We start from the raw sequence: 25,274 nt of genomic DNA, 5'->3' as shown, positions 1-25,274 counted from the left end.
GATTCCAAATTGGGGGCCAACTTGGGATATATAGTGATTCTAGGATAATCTGGTCTGTTATATAACTAGACGTGGTTCCAAAAACAATTATTTAAAAACTCGTGGAAATAATTTGTGTATATTCCAAGGGTCTTTTGAGTAAGAAATAGACATTGACAGTAAATAAGGAAGCAATTTGTGAGTAAGAGTCCATTTTACACAGGGACTTTATCTTTAGGGGGCTGGAGAGTAAACATTTCTGGCTTTGTGGACCAGAGCTCCCCGTCACAACCTCCCAATCTGCCATTGCAATGCGGAAAGAACCAAACTCAGGTGGGGTGATCAGATTTCAGTTTGTGGATTATAAGAGGCAAATTTTGAATTTGTATCTATAAACGATAGGAATGACACTGCGAGAAAATTAACCCAAACACAGCCACACATTCGTGGATATGATCACAAACAAAATCCTGAAACCACCTAATACCACACACCTAATGTGTTTCTTTCTGTCTCCCTGCAGAACAGAGGCTGTGGGTTGTTTAGCAGGATCACAAACACCACCTTGTGGCCATCTGTGAGAATAGGCTCCCTGGTCCTGATACCCCTTTTCTTGGCATTCTGGGCTAACTGAAGCAGCAATTTAAGTGTGATGTCCAGTGTGACGTAGTGGTCCAGGAAGTCAGCAGTAACTAAGTACTTATTAAATTCTTCCAAGAGCCACTAAACAAAACCATGAGTGACTACAGGCTTCTAGCTTAGGCAGTCAAGCTGCAGACGGTAATTTGACAGCAATGGCAAGACCGACAACACAACACTGAAACTAAAGAACACCGCCCCCGTGCACATCCACGAGGCCTCAAGCTTTCTTCTCCCCCTGAAAACACAAGATGAAGAGAAAAATAATTCCAAGCCCAGTCAGTGAACCCAAGCCCTAGCACCAGTTCAGAAAAACCGAGCCACAGCAATCCACAGGGCTCCTTTGTTCTCTCCTGCACTCCCAAGTTCAACAGGGAGGGGTCGCCTGTGTGGGAAGCCCCGCCCAAAGGGCTGGAGGGAGGGTGAAGGTGAAGAAAATACACCCAGTCCAAGAAAACAGACCCAGGAGAGAAAGGTACAGGCAGGCAAGTAAGAAAAGTATTGCGAGGGTGTTCTCCTGTGACGCACTCGGAAAGCTGAGGCAGGGGAATCTTGGGTTGAAGGCCATGGCTATTCAGGGAGTTAGTTCCAAGCCAGTCTGGGCTACAAAGTGAAAGCTTGTCAGAATAAAACTTAAACAAGCAAACCTGATAGCATAATATGGCTAGAGCCCAAGGAGACACATTTTGCAGGTTATGGAGCTGGGGGTAAGGGGTGGACACTAACTGTGCGGGGATCCCAGGAGGGCTTCCAAGGCAGGGGGCACCCATGCTGCTTCTATGAGACTGAGTATACGGCTGCCAGAGAAAGCAAGGAAGAAAGGGGTAAGAGCAGCGGAAAACAGCAGGGGTTCACCGGCCCGATGCACGACAACACACACACACACACACACACACACACACACACACACACACACGCACGCGCGCGCGCGCGAGTGAAAGCAAGCAGACACACTCACATGGCATCCAGTTTGCCTCACAGGGCTGGGCAGACTTTGGGAATGGAGAAAGACAAGGCTACAAGAGGGCCAAGCATCTCCGAGCCTCGTGGTCCCGCATCTCCATCCACAAACACGGAAGGCAGCCTCCCACCAACTCGCCTCTCTCCAAGATGAACAATGAGCCAAAGAAACACAAAGCAGATATTCCCTGACAAGAGCACCTTCCCCTTTAAAATGTCAACAGGAAGCATGGGCCAGCTCCCGGCTTCCCTCACTCCCTGACACCTTCTAACGCCTGCAGTGGCAAGCTCTGGGCACCGAGTGTGTGCCCTTCCCGGGCCAGTGGAGCACAGTCCCCACCCTGAGTACCTGGGTTGCTGGTGAGGAAGTCGAGGGGGCTCTCGCCGAGGTCCACAGGGCCGTCCACTCGGTGGGGTGGGTTCTCCAGAAGCTCCAGTCCTCCCTCCAGCTCAGGGTAGGTCCTCACCAGGAGGCCCAGGGAGGGCTGGGAGAGGAAATCTTTGAGCATAGACGAATTCAGGGTGCCAGCCGCACGATTATTGATCTCAAGAATCTCATCCCCCGCCTTCAGGCCTGCCAACGCAAGATGGAAAAGTTTTAATGTCACACAAATCAGAGCATAACTACTCAGAAGTTCTGCTGGGAGGGGGCATGCCAAGTTCTCCTGGAATGAGTCTCACAGCCCCAAGCCAGGGCTGCTGGGAGCAGGATGGGTTTGAGAAGGTTCTAGAGCTGTGGTTCTCAACCTTCCTAATGCTGAGACCCTTTAATACAGTTCCTCATGTTGGGCTGACTCCCCCGCCCAGCATAGAATTATTTCATTGCTACTTCATAACTGTTTTGCTGTTACGAATTGCAATGTACGTATGGTCTTAGGTTCCCACACACACAAGGGGTCACTACCCACACAAGTTGAGAACTGCTGACTTGAACCAACAACTACTTCTTCCATGTGTTCTAAGGATCTGCCAATTTCCTTTTTCAAATGCTGACTCTGGTTAACCTCCCAAGATGCTGGTCTCTGGGAAAATTGCCAACAGTGTTTGTACACACTTGTGTCTACTGTCTCTGGGAATGTTGGCAACAGAGTTTTGTACACACTTGTAACTGTTGATCATTTCCATGAAACTGAAACCCAGAAGTTTCTTCTATCTACCATTGTAAGTTTTTTTGTTTTTTTTTTTTTCCTAAATTCACCCAGAGGGGACAGTTTACAGAAACAAATGCAGCTGTTATCACCCCACCCCCCAGGACCCCTGGAAGGACAGCTTCCATTTCATTGTGGGAGGGTTCTCGGAGGCTTATGCAACCTTTGCAGAGCACACCTCAGGAAGGGACAACGTTTGGGACCCAAAGGGACAATGGAGCACAAGTCTGACCTGGGAAAACCAGAAGCTGTGACTGAGAAAGAGTATTTCAAACCTTTATTAGAGACATTGTAGCTGCCTGAGAAGGAGGAGACTGAGGGGAGGAGCACTCTGTTAAGGGAAGGGAGTCTCCATAGGAAGGGAGGGGAGGGGAGAGGGGGAAGAGGGGAGGGGAGGAAAGGGAAGGGAAGGGAGTCTCCCTGAGATGGGAAGTGAATGGAGACAAAGAGGAATTGCAGAAACGAGAAGCCACCCCACCCAAGGTAACCATGGATCCCAGCTCTGACTCGGCAGAAGAATCATTTAGAGAGTTCTCACTTCCCAGATTTGGAGTTAACCCTGGCTATTCTCACTCAGATTTCCTAAACTTACAAAACTCAATACTGAGCATAACACACACACACACACACACACACACACACACACACACACACACACACACACACACACACGGAGGGGATAGAAATGAAATGTGAATGTTTTAGTGTAAAAGCTAAAATTCTGTTGAAAAACAGCTCATTGTATTTAAGATTTATTATTTATTTCTATGTGTTTTGTCTGCATATATATCTGCACACCAGGAAAGCATCAGATTCATTAGAGAGGTTGTGGGCTGCCATGTGGGTGCTGGGAATTGAACTCAGGACCTCTGGAAGAGCAGCCAGTAATTTTAACAGCTGAGCCCCCAAAAATTCATTTTTAGATAGAAATCTGGAGCAGTATAATATTTAAACAGAAAATATAAAATTTCAATATAGAAAAAGCAGGGTGTTGGTGTTTAGTTTTGGTATATACATGTATGTGTGTGCATGCACGTGTATGCATGCATGTATGTGTATGTGTGTGTGCATATGTATGCTGTCATGCCTCTGTGTGTGCCTGTCTGTGTGTGTGTGTGTGTGTGTGTGTGTGTGTGTGTGTGTGTGTCCTGGAACTAACTATGCAGTCCAGCCTGCCAGGCAGAGTAAGAATAATGGCAGGTTGAGTGTTAGCCCCTGAAAACTTGGTCCCTATGCCCCTGCACTTAAGAGTCTGAGTGCAATTCAACCTTGAAAGAGAATCTTTACAGTTGTAGCCATAAGACCTTCTCTTGTCTGGTGGGCCCTAAACCCACTGACATGTCTTCACTGGGCCCAAGGAGGAGAGACTCACAAAGAGCCGGGGTCCAGTGACGATGGACACAGAGCCTGGGGTGACACAGCCACTAGCCCGCAAACACGTGGAGCCATAGAAACTAGAGACAAGCGAGTGCTCCCCCCAAACGGTTCAGGCCCTGCATGGCCAGGGGAACTTTGCCTGGCGTCTCCGGAATTGTAAGACATAAATTCCTGCCGCTGTAAGCCACCCAGCTTCCAGCAGTTTGTTACGGCAACAGCAGGAAGACAACACAGGGTGGGTTCTCAGAATGCGCAGTAAGAGGGGAGGTGTCAGCAGCACTGGGCCCTGACGCAGCACACTGGGGTCTTTCTGCCACAGCTGCGGCCCGGACGGGCTCTGTGATGGCTGTTACTGAGCCCCCCCAGCCCCAGTCTCTTACGAAAGAGGGAAATATGGTGGTGGGAGGAAATGAAGCCAACCATGCCGTCACTGAAGATATTCAACAGACACTGCTCTCCGAGGTGCCGTTCACCCCGCAACTGACCACGAAAAACCCATCTGTGCGGGACCCGAGCTGTCTGGAGCAAGGCCACCCGTGTCCTCCTCAACCAGGCTATGTTATGCGGGACCGTCATGAAAATACAAGATGACAACAGTGGCTCTCGGGTGGCTTCGAAGGGAGAATGACAGTCCAAAGCAAACAGGGCCATGATGAGTGGAGAGGAAGGGTCACAGAACACAGTGAGGTTCAAAGGGTCCATTCACGAGGGAGTCAGCGTGGGATCCAACTAAGAGCAGTCTGCGTGTGGCAGCGTGGGACCCAACCGAAGCGTGGAATAGTCCCGGAAGCCAGACGTGGCCACCAGAAGAGGACTAGGGCGCTGACTGACGCACACAGCGTGCACAGGCCCACCTAGGCAGCATTCCTTTGGCCTCTCTTCTCGGCAACACAGCCTGGCCATTTTCACCGGTTGCAGGCACAGAGGCTGTGTCCGAACAGCCGGCCAGGGTTCTATTCTACATGTTAACGAGCAGTCAAAGAACTACTAATCCTGGGAAAGAAAATGTCTCACGGACTACAGCTCTCAAAGGCTGGGTGCAGGACGGCATTATGCTACACGGGGAGGGTGGAGGGAAGCCAGGGGAGGGGATGTGTGGTACTCAGAATGCGTAAGTGGGATGCTTGGATTTCAGGGAGACCTGAAGACTGGTGGGATGTATGTTTTCATTGATCGCTAGACCTGACACCCCACGTGCCTCCTCCTGACACAGCCTGCCCCGTGTGGAGTGTCAGGACGGTCTTTGTGGCCACAAAAGATACATACACATTGACTGGTCTTACATCTGCTGAGAACACTGCTCTCTGGCACAAGGAGGCTGGGGAGACATTTGTTTTCATAGAGTCTCAGGGTTCTCAGACTCACAGAACTAAAACAGGATGTGACTAGAGTCAGGAGATTCCCCCACCCCCAGGGCCACGCCCACAGCACACTCATCCCTCTGAAAGTGATAAAGATCAGTCTGCAGGTCTGGAGGGGAATGAAGCCCGTCTGTTCACAGCTGAGCCACAGCTCAGTGCCTCTGCAAACTCTGGCCTCCCCTGGGCCTGCAGCCTAGAAAGTACAGAGGGAACACACAGGAGGTTCTCGCCAGTGGCAAGCACATACATGATTCTGACTACTCCTCCTTCACGTCCCGCCTTCTCTGCCTGTGCAAACAGACTGGATTGAGATTCTCCGATGGTTACAGCACCGGGTGAAATAACCCACATAGGGAACTCACAAGCTATCAAACACCCAGTACTAGGCTCACAGCTACAGGGATGGAGGCAGGAAATTCAGTCCCCCTCTGTTACCAGTGTTCAGAGTTCTTGACAGAGGAGATTTGGCTAACCATATCTAAGTATAGCTGACACAGATGTGCTGGCCAACATAGACTGTGTTCCCACGAAATTCCACACCAAGAACAAAATTCCTAAACTCACTAACCTGCTTCGTATTTTTATAAATACAACGAGCTGAACAGTGCCCCCCTCCCAAAACAAAACCAATCATGCCTACATCTGGAAGCAAGCTTCTTTGCAAAGAGGTTCAGGCACGTATTATGGAGATAATTAGAATAATTGTTGTAACCATATAATGTTACAGACATAATTGAATCAAAATAAACCCCTAACTAAGACAAAATTCACGGAAATTGAGGATGAGTGTTAAACCAAAATGACCTCTGTTCTTTCTTAGACGACGGCCACAGAAAGGCTAAGGACACAGAGCAATGGCCATGGTGACTCCAAAGGCAAAAATGGGAACACGGGTTACAAACCAAGAATCCCTGGGGATGGCTGGCAGCCGCCGTATCTAAGAAGAGACAACTGACAGAGTCTTCCCTGAGCTCCAAATGGAATCCTGCCAACACCCTGGCTTCAGACTTCTAACTTCTTGAACTGTGAGCTGAAAAAATTCTGTCCGGAATCTAATGGAGTGGACAAGTTCTGGCTTCTCTTGGTACCCTTAGCAGGTGGATTCCAGGGAGGCTCAACAGATGTAGTCATATTTGCATATAGCCATATTTGAATCATCTGTAAATTACCTGTAATACCTAAAGCAACATAAAAGCTATGAAACCAGTGACTACATTATATATATAAGGACAAAGATGGGTATATATTCGGTAGATGGTAACTTTTTTAACGCTGCCCCCCAAAGATTGAGTGTGTAGTTGGTAGAACCCAGAGATGCACAGTCCATGGGTAAAGAGGGTCCACTGTGATCTAGGTTGAGAAGGGATCCTGAAACTGCAAACAGGCTGCAGAACAGGGCTCAGAGGCAGCCAAAATGCATGGTGAGCTGAGGGGAGGGGAGTCAGAGAAGCAGGCAAGACACACCAGGGGAGAGGTGGCCACAGCAGAGATGAGGAAGCAGACCTCAAGTCAACCTCTGCAGAGGCTCCAGGAAGTGACCGAAGTACAACAGCCACCTCTGGGGGTACTACAGGCTAGGTCAGTGCCTCTTGACCTGTGAGGACCAAAGTTCTGCTTCCCCCAAGGCCCAGAGTTCCCAGGAGATAAAGAACCATTGAAGGGGACATTGCAGTAGTCCCACAGATACAGACTCAAAGTCTCACCTAGAAGCTGGGATGGTGACATTTCTTCCACACCGGATACATGAAGTAAAACCCACTTCCTTGGAATTGTTTTCAAGGAGATACTACTCTTTACACAAAAACCCACTGAAAATGTCTTTCTCATTAAGCAATGAGAAAAACCTAGAGGGAAACTATGAGATAAACAAGGGCCGCGGGGTGGGGGCGGGGGTAGAGCTGGGGGTTTGCAAGTCTGTAGAACTAACAGTGGAGAGGCTGATGCAGAAAGAGCATGAGTTCAAGACCAGCCAGGAGTTATACCATGAGTTTCAAGACAACCTCAGCTACATATCAAGGCCCTGCCTCAAAAATGAAAGAAAGAAAGAAAGATAGATATAGATGATAGATAGATAGATAGATAGATGGATAGATGGATGGATGGATAGATAGATAGATAGATAGATATAGATGATAGATAGATAGATGGGTAGGTAGATGATAGACAGATAGATAGATGATAGACAGACAGACAGACAGATAGATAGATAGATAGGTAGATGATAGATAGATAGATAGATAGATAGACAGACAGACAGACAGACAGACAGACAGACAGACGCAGCCAAGGCCTCCACAGTCTTACCTTTCTTGGACGCTAAACCGGTTTCCTTGACGCTGCTCACATAGAGTCTCCGGACACCATCTTCATCCACAGAAGAAAGGGAAAACCCTACAGAGCACAAGACGGAAGGCAGGCTCACACCTCTGAATGCTGAGACGGCAACAGGAAGTACCTGCTATGAGCACAGAGCTATGTCTACGTTTTGGGTTACACTTTGGAATTGTTTTTCTTTCCTGTTGTTCAGATGGTTTTACACAGCAGGAAAAAAAGAAAGTATTTTTAGATCACTCGAGAAGCAACTACCTATAAAAATAAATTTTTTTTTATTTTTAAATTTTATTTTTAAATAAAGAGTAGGCCCATTACTCTTCATACTTCACACTTGCTTGTCAAGGCAAACAAAAGGACATGATTTTCTCTCCCCTGCTTCCTGGTGGAGGGCACTGATTTGCCTTTTCCATCCTCTTCCTCACACAGCACAAAGCAGACAGGCCGGCTTACCTCAACAGGGCCCCTTTCCTTTGCTCAAATTTAGCCTACGTGGCAGGACACACTGTCCCACGGTGTGACGTGTGTTCACCCATATGTGCTGCAGTATGGACGCTGCTCTAACTTATTACCACACTCTGAAAACTCACTTTACACACACCACCGTATACTGGAATTTCGTTAACCGATTTCATAGTCTACTAGTGACCATTAGAATACTAACTAGTTAACCAATCAATGCTGAGAGCAGAAGGAAAAGTTGTTTTTAAAAAAAAAAGGCAAAATACATGCTCTGTAGATGCCCATGGGAGGTCTGCCCCTTTCTGAAAGGAGACAAAGAAGGAATGGGTGGGGGAGGGTTAGGTGGGAGGGAACATGAGGAGGGGAGGTAGGGGAAACTGGTCAGTATGTAAAACAAATGGAACAAAAATGTAAGAAAAATAGGACAAATAAATAAATAAGAAAGAAAGAAAAAAAGAGAACATGCTATAAGGCTGGATGCCAGAGAGCCACTGAGACTTTTCCAGTACTGTCAAATGTAAGTTTTCTGTTTAGCTCACTGTATCAGGCTGAATGAAAAAGACAGTAGTCTTACAGCCAATTAACAAAGGTTTTCTATGGGATGGGAACACTCTAATCTCAGCAGACTCTAACAGAAGCCAAAATGATTGCCAACAGGGGCAGAAGGACACCAGTCAATATGAGACCAAGGTAACCAGCAGTCAGGAGGCCGCCACTGTAAAAACAGGAAGGTATCATGAGTGATAAGTGGCCTAGGACCTAGAAAAGGAAGTAATTAAGACTACGTGAAGAAACTAGGCTTCCAGCTGATTTGATGAACTGCCAGGAAATCCCTCATACAGACATCTGTGGCCAAAGGGAATCCACAGCAGAGATTCAGGTACAGACACACACCGCAGTGTTGACCTGTGTACATACACTTCCACTCACAGACATCGGAGGACCAAGCTTCTTCTAAGCGGTGTGTAATCTAAGCACCACCTAAGGGCTGGCATGGAGACAGAAATTCCCACGTGTTTGTTTACTCTTGTCTTTCTTTTTTTCCGACACTGGGTTTCTCTGTGTAGCCCTGACTATTCTGGAACTCACTCTACAGACCAGGCTGGCCTGGGACTCAGAGATCCATCTGCCTCTGCCTCCTGGATGCTGGGATTAAAGGCGTGCGCCCACCACAGCCTGGCCTGAGTGTTTATTCTTTATCTTTTTCTGGCAGTTGAGTTATTAGGTCATCTTTTCTGTCCTCAGATAGAAAACAGCACTCAGTGCTGTTAAGATGGTCTGTGCTAGTGGCTTGCTCTGTACAGGAAAGCTACACTGATTAGGACTGGACGGAGGCTGGCTGCGTCTGCATTGAGACGGCACAGCTGGCTCTGGGGTGGGGCCATCAGATTATCCAGGACCGTGGGCAAGATCTACCCACAATCCCCAAGGAGACCATCCAGGCATGACTGGATTAACTGAGGTGGGAAGCTCCCCCCCCCCCAAAGGAGGATGGCAGCATCTTCAGTGCGAGCATTCATGGTTCTCTGCTTCCTCAGACTCCTGAAGCCAGGACTTCCCCAACATGGCGGACCATGCCCTCGCGCTATGAGCTGAAATAAACCCCTTCTCCACTGGGTTGCTTTCGTTTAAGTATTTCCTAACAGCACCCAGGGAAGTAACTGCGACGGGAACTCTTCCTCTTTCCCTGACAGTGTGCGGCTGCCAATAGGAGCCCAGATACTGAGAGCTGGCTTGAGTGACGTCACCAGCCATGCAGCAGGGCTTTCCAGAGTGAAGCTCAGGGAATGGTACCACGTGGTTTGGCCATGAGAACCTCCTCCGTTGGTGTGGTATGGCCACAACCTCTAAGCACAGGGCTCTGAATGGTGGCCACAAAACTCAACCCAAATCAAACCAAAGCACTTTGGTTTTTGTTTGTTTTTCAAGACATGGTTTTCTTATGTTCTGGAACTGACTCTGTAGACTAGGATGGCCTTGACCTCCAGAGCTCCACCTGCTTCTGCCTCCAGAGTACCAGGATGTAAGGTGTGTGCCACCACCTCCAGACAATGCCATGTCACACGGCCTGAGCCGCTGTGGTCTATAAAGTACAGCAGCTGCTTCCGCACGCACTCACGGTTTTATACCTTCTGCAGCTGTGGTGACCCACATTCAACCCTGATTACAACACACCGTTACAGGGCTTCTTTATTATGGCTCTTAGTGTGCTCAGCCTACAAATCAGACTTTATGAGGTGATGGAGAGACGGCTCAGTGGTTAAGGGCACTGGCTATTCTTCCAGAGGACCCAGGCTCAATTCTCAGCGCCCTCGTGGTGGCTCACAACCATCTGTAACTCCAGTTCCTACTTCTGGCTTCCAACGGCATCAGGCATGCAACATGGCACACAGATAAACAGACAGGCAACATATATATGCACACACATGAAAACTTTCAACTTTATTATTGGTATGCATGTATAGAGGGGGGGGGAAACATGGCATAGGGCTCTGTGCTAGCTACAATTTTAGGCAACTGGGGAATATCCCCTAAGGAAAGTGGAGACAACTGTAGGGTGTTTTTATGCCAAGGGCCTACTTCTGTGTCCCAGAATCACTGAGTCTAGACTAAAACTAAGAGCTTGGAGATCTGCTCTTTCCTAGATCCCCACTGGTTTCTTCTCCCTCACAGAACAGTAGGCAAGGGAAGAGTCACATCCCGGTGTCTGCTGGACACAGTGCTTGTTTACACCAGTGCCACCAATTACGGCTTTAATCACAGAGGTCACACGTCTTTTGCATAATAAGTCCTCTATAAACAAACGAATTGTCCCCATTGAAAACGCCCTCCAGGCTTTCTGATGTGTTTAGCTCAAGGGCCGAACAGTAAATGGCATGAAGATATAATGGAAGTGGCCAGGGCTACAAAATTAGGTCCTACTCATCAGGCCTCACCCCTCTGATGAGTATTTTGAGATGAGGTTATTTGCTTGGGGGAGGAGATGTGGAAGGAAAATAATACCAGCTGGACGATGAAGGATTTAGACCGTGAAAGATTTGGAAATTCTCAAACACTAAAAGATTAAGAGCAGCATTCAGAGAAAGATCTGAAACACGTGTCAATGGTGGTCTTGACATTTCACCAGGAACTGCCAGCTCCTTCCAGCACACAGTAGGCCCACACTCATCAGCTCCTTTGTAAATAGGTAGCTATGTGATTTGCACAGACCTGTGACTGTCGCCTAGCAAGACCTGATTCTCACCACTTCTCCTATTTCCTCTAAGCAAAGCCACAGACAACACCTCAGGGGACAACTGTTCCAGGCTGGTTTTGGAGGACAAATAGTCTCAGACAATCCCGAAAGGTGTTACACAGCAGGCAGATCTTTTTTTTTTTTAAAGATGTACACAACTGTAGGGCAGTGGTGGCCCACGCCTCTAATCCCTGTGCTCAGGAGGCAGAGGCAGGAGGATATCTGTGAGTTTGAGGTCAGCCTGGTCTACAGAGTGTGTTCCAGGACATAGTCAAAGCTACCCAGAGAAACCCTGTTTCAAAATAAGTAAACAAATAAATAAGAGAAAGAAAGAAAAGAGACAGGCAGACAGACCCACACAAGTCTGGCCCCTGACTGGCATCCACCACTGAGTCTGAGGGAAATCCCCAACACTGTAACTCAGCTTATATGTCTACACAGTACAAACAATGCCATCCAGAGTGAGTGCCGGCTGTCCTCCAGGACTCTAGGATTTGGTGTGAGTCAGGTAGGGGTGTTCAGATGACCTGCTGTCCAAGAAAGGCCTCCAAACTCCCCAATAGCAGTCGATCCTGTGCTGCCACGCTGACCCTGGGACTCAAATCTACCCTCTTTCTCCACTGAGTGAGCAGTACTGGAAGCCTGCTGTCCCCACACACTCTTCCTATCCTTTTATCTTCGCTGATTTCGCTTTGTGTTATTTCACTGTAATACTCAAAGTCCCGGGGAACACTACGCACTACGCAGTAACTCCTCTAGTGAACCAGCAACCCAGCGGTGGTCTTGGACACCAGAGCAGTAGCAGTAGCAGTAGTGAGTCCTTTTAATGTCACCCGTGGGAAAGTAGGATGGCGCCTGTGGAGGATGGGTAAGTGGATATTCCCCTCACATGTGGGGCACAACAGAAAATAAAGTAATCCACTCCCACTAAGAAACTGTATTTCTGTGCGTCTGTGTGAGTGTGTGTCTGTGTGAGTGCGTGTCTGTGTGCCTGTGTTGATACCCGTGAGTGCAGACGCCACAGAAGCCAGAAAGGGGCAGGGCGTTAGATCCCTTGGAACCTGAGCTGCAAGCCTTTGTAAGCCACCCAAGGTGCAAGGATCCAGAAGGGGGTTCTCTGTAAGAGCAGCAAGTGCTCTTAACCCCTGAGCTCTCTCTCTAGCCCCACCCCCTCCCCAATTTCCTTTATTTTAATATCCCATTTCAAAGATAGTTTTCTTTTTGTAAAGATTTATTTATTTATCACATATACAGTGTTCTGCCAGAAGAGGGCACCAGACTGAATTGTCGATGGTTGTGAGCCACCATGTGGTTGCTGGGAACTGAACTCAGGATCCCTGGAAGAGCAGTCAGTACTCTTAACCTCTGAGCCATCTCTCCAGCCCCCCAATTTCTTTCTTATGACAGCAGAATCCTGGAGACTCAAGTTATAAGAGACTGAAGGTCAGGGGCTTCCCTCTCCGTGCCCAGGGCGAGCATCCCTTCGTAGCTCAGCTGCTCTTCACAGTGCAGGAGTCAGATGTGTTGTTTGAAACAGGCCCCCAAAGGCTTTTTTATTGAATTGTTAATATGTGTGCGGTCTGTTTACACAGAAAATGCTCTAACTGGGACACAAGCGCCCAAGAGCAAAGACAAACAAACCTACCATAATTTCCAGCGGAGGAGTCGGACTTCTCAATGTGAATACTCTGGGTGGCTTTGGGGCAGATTTCAATTTCTTTGTAAAGCTGCAAATCACAGGAAAGAGGCTAATTAGGACGGCGTCACAAATAGCTCTTTTTTCATAACTGATACCTGAACAAGAATACATAGCACATCAGTCATTTTTGTTTGTTTGTTTGTTTTTAATGTTTTAACCTACTGAGAGTTATATTGGAAACTTAGAATTCTCGTCACCAAGCTCAGCTACAGTATGGATTCTAACCCTCCCTCCTTCCCTACACACACACACACACACACACACACACACACACACACACACACGCACACACACACACGTAACTCCAGGTAACACCCTCAATTCATCACAGACCTGAAAAATAACGCCTCAGTCATTAAGCCCTGCGGTGCTCGGGCAAAGGGTTCATCAGAACCGAACGGTGGTTATAAACACGTTGGGTGCAAGTCCTGAGAACACGGGGCATCTCTGTGCTGGCGCACAGCGCCTCCACATGGAAACCCACAGCAGGACAAGCCGGTAGATACGAATGCTGACACTGAAACAAATTGTGAGGGTGGACAGAGTCCCTGCTACCCACGTAACGCTACAAAACCAGTTAGAAAACCAAGCATACAAATCAGTCAGCTGTCTAGAAGCCCAACATAATCTATAGTGTGCTTCTGCATAAAGTCAAGATTGGAAATAATGTATAGCTCGCGCGCACTTCAGAGCTGTTTGTTGAGATGAACTGATGCTGTAATCTCACCTATCTCATAAGACATGGATTTCCAGCTACGCAGCCTTTCGTCTACCACTGGGACAATTATGATCTCCATTTTACAAATAAGGGGACTAAGGCTGGTAAGAAACTTTATAAACTTTAAAAAGTTTATCAAGCCAAGGTAGACAGGGCAGGATCTGAACCCAATCTTGCAGCCCCCGGAGATATGGTTCTTTTTGCCCCACAATGGTGACTCCCAGGTCAACTTGTGAAACCCCAGGTCAGGAGAGTGGACCTTCTTAGGTTAAGAAAGCCTAAAGCTGAAATCCAAGTTTGAAAACAAGAGCAAAAACAAATGCAAGCTGTTATTTGGTCTTGAAATGAAAATAAGTCTCAAGCCACAGAACTTTACAGAAACTTCAAAGTGGAGTACCGAAGCAGAGCCCCTGGTGATGGCTGCCTCTGCTCCACCTCTACAACGTCAGGCAAGGAGAGGAGAATGCAAATTTCCTGTTTCCATGTACTACGACACAGTGTGATGGTGGTTAGAGCTAGGAACAATTGCGGTACAGCCAGGATGTCAGGGGGTATAACTCAGTATGATTTTATTTAGATACTTCAGAAATGTTCTGCAAAATTAAATTCACCAATTAGAAGACTTGATGATAATGATTTTAAGATCAGAAAATACAGTCATTCAGATTTTAAGATCAGAAAATACAGTCACCCAGGTGACAAATATGGAATTACTCAAATAAAGCTTACCACGCATGGCAGGACACAACTTTACCCATCGTTCATCTCTGCTTAGCTTGAGCCCTGGGAGTGCATTTTGAAACATGCGTGACAGCCAATCCTTGCCGCCAGGTGGCAGTATGTAACTGCTTTAACCATCGCTGGGAAGACCCAGTGGGAATATGGCTCGTGCACAATCTCTCGCTTTCCACTGGGGACAGCTCAGTGCGGCATAAACGGGCCCCTGAGCCACCTGATCCCTCTTGTGCTGCTGAAGACTGAGGTCAGATGGAGCAAAAAACTCTAATAAAATGCAGGAAATCTCAAGAGTACGCTGTGTCTTTAAAATGTTTTCTCTGAAACCACAGTTTTGGAGCTAGGAAACGTGAAATCTGTCCACTTTATGTACAAACAAGCGGCACACGTTAAATGACCTCCATTTCGTCAAATGACTGAAACTGCACCCCCCCGGGGTCTCACGAAATCACGTCCTGCTTTCCTGTCCCCTCTGGGTGTCCTAGCCTAGGCCATGATGGTCTCTCATGTCAGCCACAGTGCCCTAGCCTGGAGAGGTTCTGTGTGCCCTGTCTTATACCCTATGGTCCATCTGCCACACGCCAACCTCGAGGAAAGTGCAACAGAAGAGGTCAGCTACTGTCATTACTAGGTAACTGCATAGGACTGCTTCCAATGCCCACACGACCCCAGAATACCCAAATCCCTTATGGAAAAATGATGTAGTGTTTGCATAAGACCTATGCTCACCAGCTCTTACATACTTTGAATTATCTTTTTTTTTTTGGTGTTTCGAGACAGGGTTTCTCTGTAGCTTTGGAGGCTGTCCTGGAACTCACTTTGTAGAACAGGCTGGCCTCGAACTCACAGAGATCCGCCTGCCTCTGCCTCCCGAGTGCTGGGATTAAAGGCGTGCGCCACCAACGCCCGGCTGAATTATCTTTAGGTTGCATTTGGTACCAACCAAATGCATCATGAATGATGGGTAAATGGTTTTCACATCACATTATGCAGTGAATAAGGAGCAAGGAAGTCTATTCGTATTCAGTACAGTCAAGGCCATCACACTGTACACTGTGCCGTATATATTATAAACACAGAGCAGCAGCAGTGTGGGAGGTGTTTTCCCCTTCTTTCTGTTCTGTGTTCACAGACTCTCAGTGTGCATCTGGATGGCGCCGCAGACGTCGAGGGCCGTGTGCAGTGTCCCTTTCCCTTCTCCTCTGACTCCATCCACAGAGCCCCTGCTCCTTTCTAGTTTCGTGTCTGGCACCTCATCCTTTTCCCCTCCCTGCATGGCACAACCGGCCCAGTCACTTCCTCCCCACCTCCCCAGTCCTGCTGCCCCCCTTTTGCATATGTACATGGACGGGCATGCACCTGTGTGTCCACTGCATGTGGAGGTCAGAGGCTGGTGTCATGTGTGTGTGCGTGTATGTGGAGATCAGAGGCTGGTGTCATATGTGTGTGCATGTATGTGGAGGTCAGAGGCTGGTGTCATGCATGTACACACGCATGTGGAGATCAGGGATTGATGTCATGTGTGCACACACGCACGTGGAGGTCAGGGATTGATGTCATATGTGTGCACACATGCATGTGGAGGTCAGGGATTGATGTAATGTGTGTACACTCGCATGTGGAGATCAGGGATTGATGCCATGTGTGTGCATACACACATGTGGAGATCAAGGATTGATGTCATGTGTGCACACACGCATGTGGACGTCAGGGATGGGTGTCAGGCGTCTTCCTTGATCACTCTCCACTTTACATGTCATCAGCTGGTGTCTCACTGAGCCTGGAGCTCGCCAGTTCGGCCAGCAAGCTCTAAGGGCTTCCCCCCTGCCCCCCTGCACTGGGTTATGGGTGCATGCGTGCAGGGGTGCTGAGGTTTAAGTCTGGCGCTCATGTTTGTGTGGCAAGAATCTACCAACTGACCTTCTCACCACACCCACGCCTCTCTCTGAGACGCTTCTTCCCGCCTCCATCCCGACGGCGCACCTGCGCACACCAGCACACCTCTCTGTCCGTTTGCCCCTTTCCTGCTTTCCCAAGTCTCAACAGCTGCTGCTGATGGCTTGTTTTATATGCCTGTCTGCAAACCTCAATGGAGGCTCCTCCAGAAACAAGATTCTTTTTCCCGTTGGCACATACCCTGTGAGAACTAGAGATTATGCCAAGCACAAAATGCTAAGTAAATATTTGCTACATGAATGAATAAATAAACTAATCAATTTTGCCTGCACATTTTATTCCCCCATCACTTTAATAAGAACTCGTTTAGTGTGAGATTGGAAAAGGATTGTCTCTACGGACTACATCTAGGTGTGTGACCATTCCATCAATGGTTCCCAACAGCTGGTCATAAGGAGACAGCCAAATGGGTAACACTTACATTAATATAATCAGGGAAAGCTGACACACAGCAACTATTAGGAGATATTCACAACAAATGGGTAACACTTACATTAATATAATCAGGGAAAGCTGACAGACAGCAACTATTAGGAGATATTCACAAGCAAGAGAATCCCCTGCCCACTAACACCAACACTCATCAATCACCCTCCAAGAAGATCTCAAGTCCAGGACTCTGTTCAGCTGCTCATGGCACAGAATTAAGAGTCTGGGGACGGGAGGGCATTGGCATCAGCATGCAGACGAAGGAGCAAAGCTAATTAACACTGTGTAGACTGCTGCTTCTTCAGAAAGGGCCGAGAAATCAAATAAGCTCTCAAAAAACAACCAGGAATGCTCAGAAACCCTGTCTTGGAACGACACCACATCTACATGAATGATCTAAAGCAGAGATCCAAAACCAGGGCCCACTGAGATGATTGCAGGGGTCTGTGAACCTAGGGAAAAAGTAAAAGTTACCTAGCATATTTGGAAAATGTAGCATCTTCTTTGATCATGAATGCACGCAGGCAACCATGCAGCAACACTGAGAGTGCCTGCGGCCTCATCGTGAGTAGACAAGTTATGTCAGCAGCATATTCTAGATGCTGAGATGCTCGGCAGCATATTCTAGATGCTGAGATGCTCGGCAGCATATTCTAGATGCTGAGATGCTCGGCAGCATATTCTAGATGCTAAGAGCTGCATTATTTACTCTTGCCCCTATTTCCGAGGTGTGGTCTTACAATTTAGTGAGCTAATAACACATTATCTAGCATCTAAAATTCATTTTTGCAAAGTATTTTGTTATAACTATGCCATGGAAATTCCATGTATATCCTGTCTCGTGCATCTATAAGCATTATTCTGGGAAGGGTCTGGAAGCTTTGTCAGCCACCAATGCTGCGCAGAGCACAAGAGGCTTAAAGAACTTGGTAAGATGGAGGTGCTGGTATAACCGTGGCAATTACTTCCTTGCAGAAAGTTCGGGCCAGAGACCTCTGCAAAGGGTGAACACAATGCTCTCTTTGTACTTTAGATGGTTTTTAATTATAGCATGTACATAGCAATCATAGGCCCAAACTGACCGAGCTTGGCCCTTAATCACCTCACTGGATAAGAACACATAATATCTGAAGCTTAAAACAATATTCGAGGAGTGCAGGAGAAGTGGCTCAGCGGTTAAGATCACCGGCTGCTCTTGTAGAGGACCCAGGTTCAGTTCCCAGCACCCACACGACGCTCACAGGTGTCAGTAACTCCAGTTCCAGGAGGGTGTGTCGTCTTCTTCTGCCTTCTTTAGGTACCAGGCATGTACACGATGCACACATACAAACACTCGTATACATAAAATAATGAAACAGGTCTAGAGAAATTAAAACAGTAACACATGCGAAATAAAAATTTTTAAGTCGTGGCTTAATTAACACGCATGCCCGGTATGTACAGGGCACAGAATTTGGTTGCCTAAGCCCTGTAATTCTTGGTGTGCAACATTCACCAATCGTAAGGCATAAACTAAATGATCTAGTGTCCTGTTATCAGTTAGCCTCTTTCTATCTTTTCCTCACCTAGTTCCAGGTTATGCCCCCAAGTTGATCTGAAGCTCACTGTGTAGCCAAGGCTGGCCCCAAACTTTCACTCTCCATTCTCTTGCCTAAGACTCTCCAGTGGTGAAGTTACAGATGTTCACATATATATATACATACATGCATACATACATACATACATACATATATGTTTTGCCTGAAGGTATGTCTTTGTACTACATGTGTGCAGTGACTACAGAGGCCAGAAGAGGGCATCAGATACCCCAGAACCATAAATACGAATGGTTGTGAGCCACCATATGGGTAATGGGAACCCAAGGTCACTTCCTCTGCAGAGCACTCAGTGTTCCGAGCTACAGGACCCGCCCATCCCTCCAGCCCCATTCTGATCCTTTTCCAACATATAACATGATCAGACTTTTAGAGAAGTACAATCTCATAATTTCCTTAAAAAACATTTAGAGGGATCTGAAGTGGCCTTCTAGGCGGCAGAAACATCCCAGATCATAACCACTGCGGTGGACACATAACTGCATAAATTTGCCAAAGCCTTTTAAACTGTGTGCTCGACACTGGTGAGCAGTTCCTAATATAAGAAGTATAGCTCAGAATGTTGACTTTAAACCATTTCCTATGAAACTCTACCCCGTCGTTCCCCTTCCCAAAAGGAACCTCTGGCCTGTTCTTCTGCCCATGGTAAGGCCCTGCCCTGGTTTCCTGCCCATTGTCATGACAAGCAGCTTTGTGGGCCCAGAAAGATGACTATGTCACTGAGAGGCCAGAACGTTCCCCAAGAGAGGCTGGGACAAGGCACCGGGGGCTGGGTTTTGCTCCCTTCTTTGTTTTTGTTTTACACCCACAAGATTTGAGCCATCAGTTTTGATAAGAATTGGAAGTTGCACTGCCGCGTCAGCTGCGCAGCCAGTGTCCGAGAACGTGCGGAGGGTGTCGGGGATTGACAACACAGACACTCGTTCAACAATGTAAAGAAAACTTTAAGCAGGCCCCAAAAAGGCTCAAGAAAACTCCCCAAGAAAGGCTCCCTCCAGAAAAGCTTCTGCTCTCTCCTCTCCCCTGCTGGTTCTGCTCTGACACCAAAAACTGATCTGGGCGTGTCAGAAGAGGCGGTTAGTCTTTGGACAAGGTCGAGGTCAGGGCGGTATCTGTGGGCAAGCCCTTTCCAGGAACTTATTGCCCCGGGCATTGTATTGTTTTTAGTAAACATGTTTTTAGTAAACATTGTCTTACAGCTGCCTACTCCCAGGCCCTGGGGAAGTGGGTCTCTGCTCACGGTCTGGTGTCCCCACATTGCACAAAACTGGAGTTGGTGCTTTTATCGTGACAACAGCCAGATGATCTTAGAATTACCAAGTAAGAACTGAAGTCTACAGCAAGAGCAGCCACGATGATGACCAGAGTCGCCAGTTAAGAACAGAAGTCTATGGCCAGGCAGTAGTGGTGCATGCCTTTAATCCCAGCACTCAGGAGGCAGAGGCAGGTGGATCTCTGTGAGTTCGAGGCCAGCCTGGTCTACAAGAGCTAGTTCTAGGATAGGCTCCAAAGCCACAGAGAAACCCTGTGTCAGAAAAACAAACAAACAAACAAAAAGAATGGAAGTCTACAGGAAGAGCGGCCACGACGACTGAACTCTTGCCTGAGCTGTATGTGTGGGTTCCAGCCTCTTCTGTGACTGTGCAGCCCGCTCCCTGGTCAAGCAGAGGACGTCTGTGATAAGTAAGGTTATTCCCTGCCAGCTTTGGAACTCCGAATGAAGCTCACTCATTTCAGAAACTCGTTCCACTCCATCAGCTACAATTACCACAAGTACATACATAATTTGAAAATCATCTCAAACTGAATGTACACGGATAGCGGTCGTAAACATTACCAGCTCGTAAATGTCCTCCTCAGGCTTCGGAATGTAGAACTGCATCTTGTTCTCCATTAGAAATTTCAGGCGCAGGTAATGGGCGGAATGGTCCAGCTGATGGGCCTGGGACAGGAAGGAAGGAAAAGGTCTGTTTAGTAGTAAACAGATGAGGGTGCTTCTCCAAGGGCATGGGACTTGCTATCTTGTCTCCTGAGGACAGCAGAGATGGGGTGTGTGGCGGGTTTCTATCCTTAAAAGGTTAGAATACAAGTCAGACCTGGAACTCACTAATAGAATGCTGTAGGGATCATGCAATTCAATGCAGAAAACAGAGTCACAGCTCTTTTCCATGTATGTGATTAACTGTGCGCCGGTTTTTCCAACAAAAATCTATTACACTAAAGAAGCACACAGAGAGAGAGGGAGAGGGAAAGGGAGGGAGAGAGAGAGAGAGAGGGAAAGGGAGGGAGAGAGAGAGAGAAACAAGAAAAGGGGAGCATTAACAATGAGAGAAAAGGGCTGTGCCCTAGGAAATTTGGGGTCCCTAGGACAGGTGTTAGCAGCTCTCACTACAGGCAACTTAGCATGCAGGCAAGGCATTGGATTCCAATCTGTCTTATACATTCCAGAATGGGACTTCCCAGGAGCAGTCAAGTGTGCCTCCAACCCGGGAAGTACATCAAATGACCTGGGAATTAGCATTCCCAAGCCTTTCTGATGTCTACCTAAAAAGCCACTCTTGAATTCATTTTGATTACAAAAGATACCATCACAATACTGTTTTATAAATACTTCTCAGTACACAAAAAGGAGGTGTGTGGAGAAAAGAAAACTGCTTTCCAAATGTTACAAGACCCCAGGCAGTGGTGGTGCATGCCTTTAATCCCAGCACTCAGGAGGTGGATCTCGCTGACTACAAAAAGAGTTCCAGGATAGCCAGAACTATGTAGAGAGACCCTGTCTAAAAGAAACAAAAGCAAAAAACAAAACATCAAATGCTGTAAGACACCATGAAGTTATACTGCAAGAGATTAAATATTTAAATGGGTAATTTTAATTGAAAAGTGCTCTTATCTATCACTGAAAATTACATCCCAAAATACTACCAAGTAAATGATAAGCTATTTAGAATTTGTTTCCAAAGTAATCCACACACAGAGGTAGAATCAATGAAACTTAACATGATACATTCTATGCAATGGGTACATGGGGATTTACTACATGGACCTCACTTTTACATAAGTTTTAAATTTCTCAAAATTTAAAAATAAAATTTCAATTTTATATAAAGTAATAAAAATATTTCTCAATGCCCTGTGATGAGAATTATCTTTTGGGGGTGAGGGTGGGGAAGAGACAGGGTTTCTCTGTGTAGCTCTGGCTGTGCTGAAACCCACTCTGTACACCAGGTTGGCCTCAAACTCGGAGAGATCCCCCTGCCTCTGCCTCCCCAGTGCTGGGATTAAAGGTGTGCGCCACCACCACCCAGCTGAGAATTATCTTTTAATGAGTGAAATTCATTTTAATCGGCAAATACTCCTACTCTATACCGTCAGTATAAATACACACACACGGTCCAAACTAATAGCATTCCAGTCATTATTCCCCTACATTCACTCAGTCACAGCTAACGACGTGGGCCGTGTGCCCAGCGGCATTCCGTGAAGCTGCAAGGGTACACACAGTCGTTCGGATCACTGCCGGCCTCTGGAGCGTGCTTGGGTTTGGAGAACCCGTACGCAGAAAAGGGGACACAGAGGAGCAGTCGGTGGCTCTTGGACACTTGCACAGAGGACAGTCACGTATTACCACAAAAGCACATTTCCGGAAAGCGGAAATGAGTCCCCTGAGAGCACACGGCAGAACGATGAAGATGAAGACGATTTCTAGCGCTAGTTCCTGGGGTGTAACCCCACAGACTGTGACATCTGAAGTCAGAACAGACCGAGCAGAACAGACGCCATTCACTGAATACGTCCTGGGCACCTGGCTTTCTTTCACCAAGTTTGAGACAGGATGCCTCTCTCTGACAGCCCACGGCTCTGGATGTCAGAGGTGAAGAAGGGGGCGGGTGAGCTGAGGGAGCACACAGCAGGGAAGCCTTTAAGAGTGCTACCCAGCCAGGCGTTGGTGGCGCACGCCTTTAATCCCAGCACTCGGGAGGCAGAGGCAGGCGGATCTCTGTGAGTTCGAGGCCAGCCTGGTCTACAAAGTGAGTTCCAGGACAGCCTCCAAAGCCACAGAGAAACCCTGTCTCGAAAAACCAAAAAAAAAGAGTGTTACCCACTGGTAGTGGGAAATGAACAACAAGAAAACAGTCACAGGGTGGTGTGACAAGAAAAGTTCCCTGTGTGCCTGGCTTGTCTCTTTCATCTGTGGAAGGGAAGGGGTGTGGAGTTTCGTGGGGCCTCAATAGCGGGAACAAGGAGCATCTTGGACACTAGCCGTCATCAGTAATAAACACTTGTGGACAGTCCTAACCAGACTGTCACTGTCGCTGTCACCTTAGGGACGTCACACCCAGCACTGAGCTCACCCATGGATACTGGGGCCAAACCTCAGAGGGGCGCTGGGCAGCTGTCGGGGTCCCGCCCGGCCCCAGACAACACAGGGCTGACACTCGGCCCTGCCCAGAGAAGGACAAGCAGCAGTTGGGGTTTAGCGCGGTACAGAGGACATCGTTCAGGCTGCGTGTACTTTTCCAACATCTTTATATTACTCATGGTCTTGATAACTCTCAAAAACAAAGGTGGATCATGCCACGGCTGTGACAATGACAACGGGCTTGAGTGTTCCCACACGCCTGCACTCTGGAAGTAAGGCAGAAAGGTTTCAAGGTTGAGACCGGTCTGGCTCATTTACATAGGTTTAATAGGAAATCTAAAGACCTTCATGGTTGTTAGTAGTTAGTCTAAAATCAGGATAACTGTTCAGCATCTGTAAAACGCTCAAGAGAAAATTTCCCTGCAAGAAGCATTCAATTAGGAAAAAAAATTAAGCAGTACAAATTTTTTTTTCCAATATACATTTGCTCAAATCACTTAGCACCGTATCCGATTTGAGGCAAGAAAACTAGCTGGAAATTGTGCTGTACAATAAATATCACAACTGGGCAAGTTTGAGTTTAGTTAGCATAATTTTTTGAAGATTCAGATCTTACTATAATTATCTCAAAGGATTAAATAATGGTGTAGTTATTTTAAATAAATAGTTTGAGACATTAAAGTTCTTAAGAACTGGACTGGAGTGCTTGCCTTGCAAGCATGATGACCTGAGTTCTCCTTCAGGAACCATGTAAGACTCCCAGGAGAGACGGCACCGGCTCCCAATGTGTGGGAGCGGGGCAGGGCAACCCCTAGGACTAACTGGCCAGCCCGTCTAGTTTACATGGTGAAATCCTATCTGAAAGGAGGGCGTTTGTATCCCTGCAGATGGCACCCACAGTTGTCCTTTGCCCCACACTTACACACAATGAACAGATACACACATACACATACAAATATATGTAAATGTAAATTGCAATAATCTGAATATATTAAAAAAAAACAGCCCTATATGCTGACATGGTTACCGCCTGCATCCAACAGTCATTTCAGTACCATCTATAACATGAACGTGTATCTTGAGACATTTACTATGCCAGGACTTGACTGGCGATCGGATGGCAGATGGAAAACTCATGTGAAATGATGCGGGTCAGAGAGTAGGAAAGAACATGGGCGGACGCAAAAGACAGAAGAAAGGAGTCGCGAGACATTAGAGACAGCATCCATCACCAATGGCAATATGACACAAAAGACTCCCATTCTCAAGTCTCCATTTTCCATCCCTCCTCCAAAACTCAAAACCCATTCACCATTAGGTCATTTTAAAACGCAAGACACCCCTCTCTTCCCTTTCCATCGTCAAGAATAAAATTGCCCCACTAATTACTGAAAAGTCAAGATGACATCTAGGTCTGAGCACACGGTATATTTTATCCTACTACATCCTTTTTCAGAGAACATCCATTTCTTGAAGTGCACTATGCAAGTTTTCTATTTTTAAACTCGTGAGCTGTAAGCTTGTTCTACAGTGTCATAGCTCTGTTTTGGAGGGAAATGGCAACCCAGGGAACCAAAACATAAAGGAGCAGAGCGACAGTATTATTTAATGATGGTCTCTACATGGCAGAGACAACATCACTTTTTAACTCTTGGCTTCCAGAAAGCCAAATGCTTAAAAAGAGTCCAAAACTGGTCCAACCAACTCATTGTACCTCCCACAGATTGACTTTTCACAAAATCATGGTTACCATAAAATTATGGCTTAATTTTCAGTTCCTTAAGGTTACTTCTCCACGGCCATGCTACTCCCTGGAAACACCTTCCAGGACCTGGTTTAAGCAAGAAGGTTCTACTTCCAACAGCTCCCACTGAGAACAACTCCCACAGCTCTAAGGAACTCTGCTTAGCTATAGATAAAAGAATGCAGAAATCCTCAACAGACCAACTTTGGTAAGTAATTAACACAAAAAGTTGTAACAGAGATGTCATTATGTTCAAAACCTAGAACTCATGCTCATGTATGAGTTTCTATCTTTTTTGTTTTTGTTTTTGTTTTTTTGAGATAGGGTTTCCCTGTGTAGCTCTGGCTGTCCTGGAACTAGCTCTTGTAGACCAGGCTGGTCTCGAACTCATAAAGATCCACCTGTCTGCCTCCCGAATGCTGGGACTAAAGGCATATGCCACCAATGCCTGGCTATCATTTATTTTTAATGCCTATGTGGGGGCCAAGTTTAGCTTTGTCCTGAAATGATAGGTTGATCTAAGTTTCTCCACATAAGGCTATT

The 25,274-nt window shown here is 47.0% G+C and overlaps 1 protein-coding gene across 9 annotated transcripts in view; it reads right to left on the bottom strand.

The window, feature by feature from the left end:
• Tiam1 (TIAM Rac1 associated GEF 1) overlaps nt 1–25,274 on the bottom strand; it is a 340,091-nt gene that overhangs the window by 49,639 nt on the left and 265,178 nt on the right. For all 9 annotated transcript variants that reach the window (XM_040750527.1, XM_040750528.1, XM_040750524.1 and 6 more), the window contains 4 exons: nt 20,462–20,566; nt 13,138–13,219; nt 7,769–7,855; nt 1,928–2,152 (listed from right to left, as the gene is read on the bottom strand). In XM_040750527.1, coding sequence (XP_040606461.1) covers nt 1,928–2,152; nt 7,769–7,855; nt 13,138–13,219; nt 20,462–20,566 — 499 coding nt within the window. The remainder of the gene's footprint in view (nt 1–1,927; nt 2,153–7,768; nt 7,856–13,137; nt 13,220–20,461; nt 20,567–25,274) is intronic.

Source organism: Mesocricetus auratus, unplaced genomic scaffold, assembly GCF_017639785.1.
Source record: "Mesocricetus auratus isolate SY011 unplaced genomic scaffold, BCM_Maur_2.0 Super-Scaffold_100008, whole genome shotgun sequence".
Lineage (NCBI taxonomy): Eukaryota > Metazoa > Chordata > Mammalia > Rodentia > Cricetidae > Mesocricetus > Mesocricetus auratus.
This window is presented reverse-complemented; position numbering and strand designations above follow the sequence as displayed.